The sequence below is a fragment of the Pseudochaenichthys georgianus genome, chromosome 7 (assembly GCF_902827115.2).
Source record: "Pseudochaenichthys georgianus chromosome 7, fPseGeo1.2, whole genome shotgun sequence".
NCBI classification, from domain to species: Eukaryota; Metazoa; Chordata; class Actinopteri; order Perciformes; family Channichthyidae; genus Pseudochaenichthys; species Pseudochaenichthys georgianus.
The window spans coordinates 23,558,567-23,571,530 of NC_047509.1; the positions used below are offsets into that span (position 1 = coordinate 23,558,567).

At 41.0% G+C, this 12,964-nt stretch overlaps 1 protein-coding gene across 8 annotated transcripts in view; it reads left to right on the forward strand.

Moving 5' to 3' along the window:
• Positions 1-12,964, forward strand: part of casz1 (castor zinc finger 1) — a 74,224-nt gene that overhangs the window by 44,420 nt on the left and 16,840 nt on the right. For 2 of the 8 annotated variants that reach the window (XM_034087667.2, XM_034087664.2), the window contains exons 3-7: positions 5,110-6,010; positions 7,472-7,537; positions 7,961-8,056; positions 10,134-10,230; positions 12,707-12,871. In XM_034087667.2, coding sequence (XP_033943558.1) covers positions 5,110-6,010; positions 7,472-7,537; positions 7,961-8,056; positions 10,134-10,230; positions 12,707-12,871 — 1,325 coding nt within the window. The remainder of the gene's footprint in view (positions 1-5,109; positions 6,011-7,471; positions 7,538-7,960; positions 8,057-10,133; positions 10,231-12,706; positions 12,872-12,964) is intronic. The other 6 variants (XM_034087668.2, XM_034087670.2, XM_034087669.2 and 3 more) reach the window with 4 other exon arrangements.

Sequence of the window (12,964 nt, forward strand, 5' to 3'; positions counted from 1 at the left end):
TATAGGCCCAATGCTTAGATAGAGGGCGGGTGACATTGGTACATCCACATAAGCTTAAGTGTGCCCATTATTGGAAAGAGACACTCTAGAGTTACATTATGAATAGCCAGTGACATTACCCTGAAGACATATTCAACTGGCAGGCCAGGGGGGAAAAACAGGAACTTGTCAGTGTGTGGTTAACTGCATAAAGAAATTCATAAATGGAGTAGGCTTACAACATAAGGCCGTTTATGCACTCTCCCAGCAGCTGTGGGCCAAGAGCGCATGGCAGAACCAGGATAAGCTTCATATTACACCCAGGATTACATATTGAGTCTTTGATTTTCCCTAAGCTCACTAAACTTAGCCACTGCTTCAAACTCCTCTATTACATGAAATTGAAGTCTGCCGTGGAGGAGCTAAGGTTCCCTTTTTTTAACAGTTGTCAAATTCATGAGATCAATTTCTAAATATACTCAGAAATAGTGAAATTATATTGCAGTTCCATATATCACTTAATCATGTTATTATCTTCTCACAAACAACATAGATACTTTTCATAAATTCCTAAATATGTGCTCTTGTAAATGACTCATTATAACCCCTGTTAAATTGTTACATTTGTTTCCACGGTATTATTCACTGATTATCAAACAGATAAAGCTGGCAGTCATTCTGAAGTAGCAAGAGTATGTGTTAACAGCACAAACAATATCTAAGAAAGTACCTTCTACGGTTATACACTTGGTGACACACACACTATAGAAAATATTTGCCTTTGTATAGCAGGAGTTAAAACAGAGTGCTCTTAAAAGGAGACCAAACATGGCTCGGTTATATGAATAGATAAAGTTTCACAAGCACCCAGAGAAAAAAAAATACTGCAATTTGCAGGTGAGAACGGTTGTTGCGGTAGAAAAACAAGTTTTGTTTTGTGCTTGCTCACCTCACTTTAGCAGTTTTTTGGTCTTTCATCTAGGTTTATGTATCTACCTCAGTCATGTACACATACTCTTTTTCTTTGCATTTCGTTTGGTTTAACAGCAGTAGCTCCGGCCACATACAGAATTGGGGGCAGGGGCTTCTCAGAAACTGAAGCAGGTTTCATTTCAGAGGCAAATGAAAAAGGCTTTGTGGTTTTAATTAGTCATTTTGTGTTTATTTCAACGCAATAAAAAAGCCTGTCTGTAAATATGTATTGCTGTTGTGAAGCAGACCTACACCTTCTCCTGCACCGGCTCCCTTAACTTTACATCTCACAACAAAGCCAGAGTGTTTTTGAAGACTGCAAGGAGAGCACACTGCATCAGTTGCAAATCTTTTCTTTAGACACTTTTTTTTTTTTTTTCAGAGTTGCTCTTTGTTGATTGTAACTAGGGCATCTATATTGCCATGTTTCAGCTCAGCTCACAATTAAAACATTTTTTCTCTCTCTCTCTCTCTCGCCGCTGTCTTTCAAAGGCTGATGCGGAGTGCACATAATTATGCATATAAACATAGTGGCTTAATTATCTCTCACAACATCAGTGACAATGTAATTAACAAACATTGCAAGATCAATGAGAGAAACTGCGACCTTCAAAACATTTAACTCCTCACATTGAGGCATCGTGCGGATTTCCTATCAGTGCAAAACCCCAGAATACTTTTCCTAGATCATTTAGATGTCGCATTAGAGCCCCCATAAGCCAGTCAATGGAAAAAAACAATGAATAAAAAGTATGAAAGCAATGACAGAGATGCTCATAGTGACGGATCAAACAAGCTTGACCATGACTTCCATTTGCAATTCTGGGTTCACTGTAAAAGGTTATTGTTCATTTCAAGCTGTTTCAAAGCCCTCTCTATTTACTGCCTGTTAATTAACTAACAGAGAGGAAGTTTGAAGCTTCGTGCAGTTTTGTTCTTGTCAAATTAGTCCAAACACATGCACACGATGTCATTTATTCAAAGCAACTCTTTATTAAGCCACTACTGTCCATTTAAATACAACATATTTCAACAATTCACTAGCATGAACACCAATTCCACCTAAGACTATATTTAAATGATTGTACCATATACAGAAAATCCCACTATTTAAAATGTACTCGGACTGACAACTGAAAAGACGGCATATTATTAAAACATTTTTTCGTCACCAATTGGTTTACATTGTGCTTCAGTGGTTCAAAACTGACACCCTTTAATAGGTATTCAAACTCTAGATTAGTCCATATATAGCCTCCAACGTGCACCTTTATCATCAGCGACACCTCTGCCTCTTAGTCCTGTGAGCGGGGAACTATGCCACGGATGGCCATGTTTGGTCCGCCAAAAGGAGATATAATGCCCATCTGTTATCATATCTGGGAGGGGAAATGTAGCCTAATTGCCTCAAATATAGACAAGGCGGGTCTGTCGTGTGTAGGGTTTTGCTTGACTGAAGTGTCAAGATTAGAGACCACTTGTTTGAAAATGTCCAGGGCCACCGGAGAGAGTGAAGAAGGAAATATCAGTTTATGTTCTTCTTTTTTTGTTGGGTGGGTGGTAGCAATGTGTGGCCATTTTCACCTTAACGCATGCACCCATACAGACCAGTACTTTCCCACCTGGTGTCACATGACATCATTAGGCGGCAGCCAGATAGGGCAGGAGTTGAACATTCATTTACATGGTTTTTTAGAAAGGTTATCTCCCATCAGTCCCAGTCATTATCCCTTTAAGTCCAATCATTTGCCTTTCATTGATAACACGCCACATGGATCCGCTGATGAATAAAGAGACTCTGCAAGTTTTGGGAGTGGTGAGGATAATACCAGAGGCAAATAGAATACAAAAAAAAAACTAAAAGGGATTTCTGTTCTCCCATGACAGAAACCAGTAGTCTCTTTGCAATCATTTGCAATTGACTGTACTACAACAATAATGTCTTCTTTCATTTGGAACATCAAAGCAAAACTCAACAGGCATTTATCTATTCCCATTAAATGTATTTATTATTATTTTTTGACATATGATTTCCATTTAATCTACCTGATTTTTTTGAACATCGTCTCTAGCTCAGTAAAGTGTACAGTAGTTCCATATTCTGACTCATACGGGCTGTGGGCGGGTCTGCCCTAACTTTAGAGCTATATGATAGTCTGTGTCCTGAGGTGCACTTAACAAATATATAAGCAGTACATTCCAATCAAGCACGAGGGTTATCAACACTTGAATCAAATGAAAATAATAATGTTCAGATCGGATTTATGTATGAGGTAAAAAGTACAAGATAAATTGTACTGCACCCAGCTGTAGATACCAGTATTGTTTATACAGTTTCAGCACATGTGAAAACAGAGAGAAGATTTGCCGATCAGATCTGTGGTAAACATGCAGGTATTTCCTCTCAAATACCTGATCCATTTCTGTTAAATGTTTCATGCCCTTTCGATCCACCAGATACTCTTTCATACTGAACCTCCACGCCAAGGAGCAACTCCAGTGAATGGAAATGTAGGGATTATTTTACATGCTGCTCATGAGATGTGAAAAGCAGGGCACAGAGACTGATTTAGCAATAACTGAGAAATCTGAGACAAGCGCAGAAAATATGTGTGTATTAATTACCCGGATGGTCCTGTAGGTGGTATTAGCTCTCACCAGCTCATGTGTTCATGGTGATGAAAAAAAAGCAATAAAACATTTTATTTTTTTAAATGTATTCGACCCTGATCCTGTGACTGTGCCAAGGATGAGTCTAGAAGGCCAGAGCTTTTACATGACCCAGGTGAAATGATCATGTGGTACATTACTATCCTGCCTGACGTGCAGACTGACACAACAGATTTATGGAATTGAGTTGGATCTACAAACTCAAATGCCTCACCATCTACATTTCTCCCTCTTGGTTTTCATTGTTTCTCCCTCACACACCCTTTCTTTGTCTTTTCATCTCTTCTTTATGAAGAGCTTTGTCCCTCCAATGCTTTAAGAAACAATCTCTGACCCCTTGCACTAACCTGGATGAAAGTTAATGGGCCAGAATTAATCTCCACCTAATGCAATTAAACTATACATTGAGTATATTTCGCCTATGTCCTTGGGGAAGTTGTCCAATTTAATGGACTCTTAAAATGAAAGTGATGTTTCAGTTCACAAATGTGTAAAAAGGGGACAGGATTCATGCTTTTTACTCTTGAAGGTGACACAACAATCTTGTTATTTTCCAATACCTTACACCAAGCTTTGTGGAGGATTATCCATTATAAATTGCACTTAACATGACATGATTTCCTGGCAGACAGTAGTTACAATTATATATTTTTTTAATCGTAAAGCATTAGTCATAATGTAAAAGTATACATTATTTTTCCTAAAGTTCCCCTTATATTCTTTTGTTTTAAATGTGATTTCTTAATAAAGTTGCTAAAATGTATTGCAAATAAAAATCTCAAAAGAAATGTTCTAATGAATGTTGATAACATAACACACTGTAATGAGAGAAGTTTGTTTATTTAGTGTGTTGTTTGGTACAGTCACCTGCAGATTTTGCAGGTTTGATTAGAGTGCAACCAAAACAGGAAGAGCATTGCCTGCTTGTTTATAGACATACATCCACAGATATAAAGATATGCTTCTCTATTGTGCAATGCAAAATCACTTATTTGAAATGTACTATAAAATATAAGATAGCTTGTTTTTCAATAATTAGGCTGACAAAATTGATTTCAAATTGATTTACAAAACAAGAGCCAGATTACTTTATTTTTCACTTGATATTTGAAGGAAAAAAAAGGTCATAGACTACAATGGCTACAAAACAGAACAACATGTAGAGCAAGCATCAGTCAACATGAAGCAAGAGAGAACCATTTCAAAGACTGATTGACTGACATGAATTTAGCCACTGATTAACACGTCTTGAGCAATGGTTTAATTTGGGTTCAGTTTCTCTCCCAAAATGAAAAAAACAATCATACTAATCTGTTGCAAGTAATGAGTTAATTATTAATGCCAGACAGCACCAATGACTCTGAGGTAACTCAACTTTAAACTAAATAAGTTTTTACCTCTGCTGTTGGCGCCTCTTAAAGTGAAAAATCGGAGCGGTTTTTGTTAACTTTTACATAGTAGCTCATTACTCTTTTTTTCTCCCTGCAGGAGAAGCATCTGCCCTGCGAGACTATGCAGCCAACACCATGAATGAATTTTTGGGAATGTTCGGTTATAATGATCAGCAGGTAAGAGATGAGCTGACCAAGAAGATCAGCTTTGAGAAGCTCAAAGCCGCTACCTCAGACCTCTCGCCCCTCAGCAGTGAGGAGGCCTCACGGCGCGCCCGCTTCTCTAAGTACGAAGAGTACATTCGTAAGCTAAAAGCTGGTGACGCCCTACCTTGGCCCATGCATGCTTCCCCACCAAAACCAGATGACCTCAACCCAAAACTGGCCCAAGACAAGAGCGCCACCATGCTCCAGACCTCTGGGTGCCTCCCAGGGGCCGAGGCACAGATCTACCCCCCCAGCCTGGACCACAAACAGCCAGGAGGACCTCAGCTCGGCGCCTCTCAGCCACAAAATCCCTCTCACATCCAGAGCATGGCATCCCGAGCCTCTAAGTATGACTTCTTTATTCAGAAGCTGAAGATGGGTGAAAGTCTACAGCAGCAGAACGGTAATGCTTACAAGCGACCCTCCAAGTACGACCTGGAGAATGTCAAGTTTCTGCACCTCTTCAAGCCAGGTGAGGGCAACCCTGACATGGGCGGCAGCATTGCCTTTAAGACTTACAAAGTTGGCCGCCCTTCCAAGTATGACGTCAGAACAATTCAGAAGCCAATGCCAGGAAATCCAGAGGCCTCTTTGATGCCCAATATCCTCGCTACAGCACCAGGAAACCTGGGAGCTCCTGGTGTTCCCACCATGGGCGCATCTGGGGCCAGCATCGCCCCCGGGCTCACAATGGACCAGACAGGAAACATAAGCTTCAACGCCGCTGACTACCTGAAGTCCAGCTTTTCCAAGACTGACTCCATCACCACGGGCACTGTTTCCTCCGTGAAGTAAGTCTGTGTAAACATCATCATAAAAAATTATTTCTTATTGGTAATTATCGCTTGTTGACAAGAAGATATGTTGCATATTACGCAAGTTATTTGCACCTAAACAATGCACACCTCTTAAATTCAGCTAATAAAAAGCATGTCCATTAAAATTCCAATTTAAAGTTTATTGGTGGACTGAAAAGATCCCAAGTTCCAATGGAACACCTTGGAGCCAATGTGAAGCTCACATACACTTAACTGCTACTGTGAGTCAGTTAGCCTAACGCAAAGGTAATTGCTACCTCCACAGCAGCCAACAGGAATGTGGTGTGAAATAGTGCATAGCGCCTAATAGATCCACGACATGATGAGTTGGGAAGGCACATGAAGTGTTTACTCGCTGTAGCACTCTGTGGAGACTGATTTAGCACAGTCATCGCAAAGTGACTGACTTCTTTCGTTTGGCTAGGGTGTAACAACTCTCCCTTTAATTACTTTGGAGCCATGACTAACCTCCCGGCGAGTCACAGGGGCCGACTCTACACTGCCTGACGAGTGCACTTTAAAGGAAGCAAACGAGGGGTTTGGGGAGCTAGCCTACAGTCGTGTGCACTACCAGTAGGAAACAGCTCCCAGAGTCTGTTTGATTGGTTTTAACCTTGTCTCTAGTTAGTCAAGACCTATCAAAGACACTGTTCAAGAGCCCTCAGGCACCTCTCCCTCAGGCTTTGGCCTTTGTCAGGTTGGGGCTCAGCGAAGCTGCAAGCTTGGCTAACTGACCCAGTCTGGTGCTTGTACACAGGGAGGAGAGAGGATGCTAGTGAGAATGTCTGGCAGCGCATCCTCCCCTCTGGGCCAGATTAACCTCAGGTCATCCCCCGTGTGGAGCTGCTCATATGGAGCTAAATGCCATATCTGAATGGGAGCAGGCATAACCAATACTGTAATGTGACTGTCACTGTTACCAGTGATAAAAGGTACACAGAAGTTCTCAGTTTGCCTCTGTAATGTGTTAACATGTTCTGGATTTCCTTTTTTAAATGATATCTGATTAAGTTGAAATTTGAAGCTGCAGTGCAATCTTTGTTTGAGTCCAGACTAATTGGAGACAACTTGACATCAACATTAGAGCCAAGGCCCTTTTGAGATTTTCAGAAAGCACCATTTCAGAGCTGTTCTTCATCGTCCCTATTATACAGTTTTGCATATAAGCACTCGCCAAAATACCCCTATAAAAGATTAATGTTGCTTTGCTCCTGCATTTTGCCTTTCATTGGTTGGGAGCCCATGCATCAAAGTGTGTGGCTTCCATCCCTGATTCATACGGCACATGAAAAGGCTGTTGTGCCACAGGAAAATGTATATTGATAGTCCAAAGTTTGGGAGCTAAGTAAATATTGTGTCAGTTTGTTTTTATTAACAACAGGCAACACAACCTTAACATTTATCATGTCTCTTTTGTGTTTGCTGTTGTCTTAGGAATGGCCTGCCACCCGATAAACCCGCCAGCGATGACATCAACCTCTACCAGAAATATATTGCCAGGTATGCAAATCCCTCAATGTGCCAAAGCAATGAAAAAATATACCCAAAACAGAGATTAACCTTTTTTGTATTCACTGATGTTGTGTTTTATTCAGTGATGTAACTAGATCTTAGACTGGTGTGGGGATGTTCTGTGCGCAGTAAATTGATTAAGAAAAGACTCAAATTTATGTGCTGAGAGGAAGTAGTAGGATGGGGGTAATGAAAGTGAAATGGTTTGATGGTAGCTTACTGTAACTGGTTGAGTAAATGCTCACTGTTGTGTATAGCACTAAAACATTGAGGAGAACATAATTCTGTGCGACTCTGTGACTGACACAGAGAGGATATGAGCTTAGGCCGGGGTCTTCCTGAGTTCTGCCGTTTATTGTTGAACACCCTAGGAACCGACTGCTCTAAAAAGTCTGTCATTCACACCAACAGAGACAAAAACATCAGGGGAGGGGAGGTATCTTGTGTTTCAATGGACACAGAACAATGTCCCCCATTCTGGATTCATTTCCAGCCGACAGTAGAAAGGTGATTATCATTTGTTTGTTTATTCCGTTTAAAAAGAAAGAAAAACAGCATTTGAAAAGCCAAAGTGGCTTTGGCGTTAATGATTACTTCTCCAAGCCATAACATGAAGGGCACAAATCAAAGTCTTGGCACTGACAGACACACACACACATACACACACGTCCCCTTCTACACACACACACACACACAAAACCCCTTCCTTGGACTGATTACATTTTGCAAGAAGATTTAATTAAGGAATTTTTAATGAGGCTTCTGCTGGCACTGCCAAGAACTGTTTTGATATTTGCGCTGCATAATGCATAAAATTTGTCTAAACATCTCGGCAGTTGATGCACGGGGAGGCTGCAGATAAGCCCAGATACAGTTTCAATTTCCGTGTTGGGTTGGGAAAAAAAGAGAAAGAAAGGAAGAAGGGGGAGGGAAAAAATGGAAAAGGAGGCTCATAAAAAGGGCAAATGTAGCACCAAGAGGGGAGGTAGAAGCGGGGGAGGGTCCTTTTGGAGCTAGGGCTAATGAGTGCACACTAATACAAAAAAACAGCTTTGTAAACGTGTTTGTACCAATCCTTATGAAAAGAGAAAAAAAGTTCTTCATCTCCTTACCAGACTACAGTTTGATGTTTTAAAGAGTTCCCTGGTAGTGTTTCGTTGCAGTTTTCTCTCTTTAAATGCTTTCATGCACCCACTTTTGCCTCGGCACTTTGATCTGTGTAACTCTATTGTAACTGGAGATGCGCTGCAATCTCTGTATCGTGGCAATATTAATATTTAATCTGCTGCTGAATAGCAGCGGCCCATTAGGCCCCCTGACGCGGCAAGTGGGAATTGTCCAGAGGCAAAGTGATACAGCTGGGCAATGAGCAGAAGGGTGGGCCATGGTCTCAGGGGGTGGGGGGCTTTGTGTGCTCATAAGTGTAAATGTGTGTGCGTTTGAGTATATATGTACTTAAAAGAAGAGTATTGAAAACAGTAATTGTTTGGCTATATGTTTGGTTGAGTGTGTGTACGCACTTTATATGACTTCAGGTTTTTCTTTTTCTAAAAAATACATCAAACCTCCCAAAAGCCCCCTCTCCCTCCATCACCATTTTCAGACACACACACATACACTCTCACAGCCAACTTAAAAAGAGTAGTGGATATGCCGTTCAATTAGCTTAATGAACTCAGCAAAGTGATCTGTAAATGCAGCTCTGGGATCATCCTAACAAGGAAAAAACAGAAAGAGAGATGGAACAAATATTACTTAGCCCCCTTTTCCCCCTCTCCTCTGCACTAGCAGATGGAGCTCTTGGCAGCAGTAGTGCAAATGTTTATTTGTGTGTTTTCACTGGTAATTGGAGGATTTTAACAGTCATCATCGTCAGGCTTATAATCGCCACCGTAAAAGTGGCTGTACTGTAGCAAGCAGCAGCATTTTTTGATATATCTAGCACCAGACTAAAATCCTTTTTTTTGGGTTGCAAAGTACTAGGAGCTGATCTCAGGACACCTGACCCTTTTCCGCAGGGTGGTTAACCTGAAAGAACTATGCATTGATTCGACAAGGGCTTTCACAGGGTGGAGAAATAAAATAGTCCTCGGGTCCCTGATCCTTGAGTGTGTGTGTATGCGTGTCGAAGGAAAGGGTTTCAGTGTAATAAGTGTCTCTTACGGCTGCTTTGGAAATAAATGGAGCTAATTTGGCTGAAATTGGTGTGACAGATGGTTAAATTGTTGCAGCAGTGTGGAAAGCAGAAGTCAGTTTGAAGGTGTGCGCTGTGTTACTTTGAAGGTGAGACGTGCATAATGCCTTTCAGAACTCCTTCATCCCTTTTTTCATTTTGCTGTTCCCAGTATTTGAAGTAATTTATTCAGTAATCATTCTTGATTTGCCTTTTTTTTTTTCATCACACTGACATATTTCTGATCAGCTTTGTCATTCAGCCCGTTTCATCCTTGTGACTATTCTCAGTTCAATAAGCTCTGATGTGTTCCTATGTTTTTAATCAGTCTTCATTTTGTTTGATTCCCTTACAGTGTGTGGCCCTTAAAATGTGTAACTGTTGAAATGTGTCCTGCAACTTGGTTTTTAGGTTCTCTGGAAGTCAACACTGTGGACACGTGCACTGTGCCTACCAGTACAGAGAGCATTACCACTGCATGGACCCTGAGTGTAACTACCAGGTGAGCGTGAGTACTTTACAAATTTTTTGAGCAACACTCAAATACACATTCTCTCCTGTATACTGCAATCTTTAGCTTAACCTCAGAACCGCACAGTTCAGATCAATGCACAATGAGAAGAATTTGACAAAGGTCATTTTGTTTGATTATTTAAATGAATGAAAACTTATGTTGCCTTGTTTATTCATAACAAGGGTACTCCAGGTGACCTAAAGCTACGTATGTGCAGGACATGACAAAGGGGATGTGATCCTCTCATTGACAAACAGGATAATGTGTTATCATTTCATTAGTGGTCACACCCATCCAAAGTTTATGCAGATGGAAGTTTGTTTGTCTTTGGTCTGCCAAACAGGCTATGAGTGTTTACATCCGTGCAGTATGCAGGCGCCTTCCAGGCACAGTTGGTTTTTGACAGTTGGCCTTTTATCACAAGGGTTAATTGTAAATATGTTTGAAATATGCCCCTTTTTTATCTATGTGCTTCTATCCTAAAGACATCTGCCACTAATCCCCTTTCACATTATTAATCTAGTCCTGGTCCCAGGAGTTGTCATGTATGGCACAGGAAGCAGAAAAAAACACAAAGCAGATCATAATACAGGCCTTGTGTTTGCTGTAGCATATGGCCTGAGAGAGTTAGACAAACACAGGAAGATTTGTCAAAGATGTCAAAAATCCTTGCAGAGCTAGAGCTGTGTGTGTTTTCCTTCCTTTCCTAACACTTTCTGAATTAAGCCATCTTCAGCTGTAATCTCCCATGTCTGCTCCTGATCAAGAAAGATTACCGCTCGATAAATATTGTTTATATGGTGAAAAGCATTACAGATCTAAGCTTTCATTTTCTGCATGAATCCCACTTCACAGTCTGATGGGACACATTCTTGGAGGAATACAAAGGAAAATCATTTCATGTCATTATTTAGAGTGTTAGTTCAGGTTATCATGGCAATTTCCACGGTCAGGTCCACATTTCTCTGTTGCTTTTGCGTTGCGTGGAAACACAGATATGCTTTGGAAGCCAGCTCTCTGGGATGTCAATACCCAGAAGAAAAAAAAAGCAGCCAGTGATGAGCAGCCCCTTTCGAAGCGATAACTCATGAAATGTTACATGACACACACTCCTGGAATATTATCCCACTGCCAGCCTGCGGGCTATTGGCTGAGTCTGAACATTCTCCTTTCATGGGCTTGTACATGAGGGAGTGTGCATCTTGCCACACTAGTGGGAATCCTAAAATAAATGTAGCAAGTGGCTCCCAACCTTCTTCACCACTCAACTGAAAATGAGATCTTTTTCCCAGTCAGCTCTCTCCATGGCCTATTTTGGACGGCTTGTTGGATCGTGTATACCATGACCGCAGTTCAACGTATCTTCCAGTCATGACATACCAGAAAGTCCAAAATGTAGCTCCGAATGTTTTAGAAAAATTGTTGATGAATCCAAAGCGTTCATCAATTGGATTAAAAATCCTAATGAAGTGTTTGCTCCTACAGGAGTCAAACATCTCAAAACATGCAATTGGGAAACAGGCCAAGAGCAAGGGAATGAACAGCTGGGAGAGATCTTAGCTTTTTTTCTTCTGCTCGACTGGAGCACATGACACAAAGCAATTACCCTACTTTGTACAGCAATTAGTTGCTTTTAGAATAGTTCTTTCTGATGTTTGTACCTCAACTGGAGATAAATATGGATTGAAGACAGAACTGTCTCATTGATTCTCTGTCTCCTGTTTCAGTTTCTGTAATATCAGCTTAAGCTCAATTACAGCAGATTTTGTTGCTGCGAATCTCTGTGGAGTGACTTTTCTCCTTTCCCTTCCTGACTCCTGGGTGTGGGAGGGAATGTGTATTTATTTATTAATGTTTTCATTTTAGAAGGCGGGTCTCTTAGCATATTCACTCATTATTAAAGCCTGCACCAAAAGTGAGTGTTTAATGCTTTAATTAAAAACGGAATCATATCGCAGCGAATTGAAAGGGAAAACCGTTTTTTGGTTGGCTTGTTTGTTTGTTTCTCTTGTCTTCTGTTTTCCCCTGTGCATGTCTGAGAAACCATCTGCATGGAACATCATTCTTCCAGAGACAGAAACATCAGAACTGTGATCTTGCATGTCAATTGATTCATCTTAATTAAAAAAAAATACATTTAGGTGGAAGGGAAGAAATAGTGTTGAGACAGGGGGCGTATGGGGAACATACTTCATGTTCCATGTGGAAGCTTCCAGAGCCTTTGGTGCTGCATTTGGATAGCACGCAACTTTGAGATATGCAAAGTAAATCAATAACCAAAGAAAGCATCATCTTTAAAGACATCGTGGCCCTCTCCGTTACAATGTGCACAGCCCCCCCAACTGCCAATTGGCTCCTGCATGTTGCAGCTGCTGCTTCTATAGATATAAAGTGACTTGTTGCTGATTCTGTGACTGGTTTAAATAAACACCAACCTGTTGCCTACATTTTTCCCCCTCTCCTTTTGCAGAGGTTTACCAGTAAGCAGGATGTTATCAGGCACTACAACATGCACAAGAAGAGGGACAACTCTCTGCAGCATGGCTTCATGCGCTTCAGCCCTCTGGACGACTGCAGTGTCTACTACCATGGCTGCCACCTCAATGGAAAAAGCACCCATTACCACTGCATGCAGGTACACTACAAAGACTCACACCTCCTCCACCATCTACACACATAACAACTGTAAACTCACAAAGACAGTTTGCAGGCATGCATGCCCCCAAAT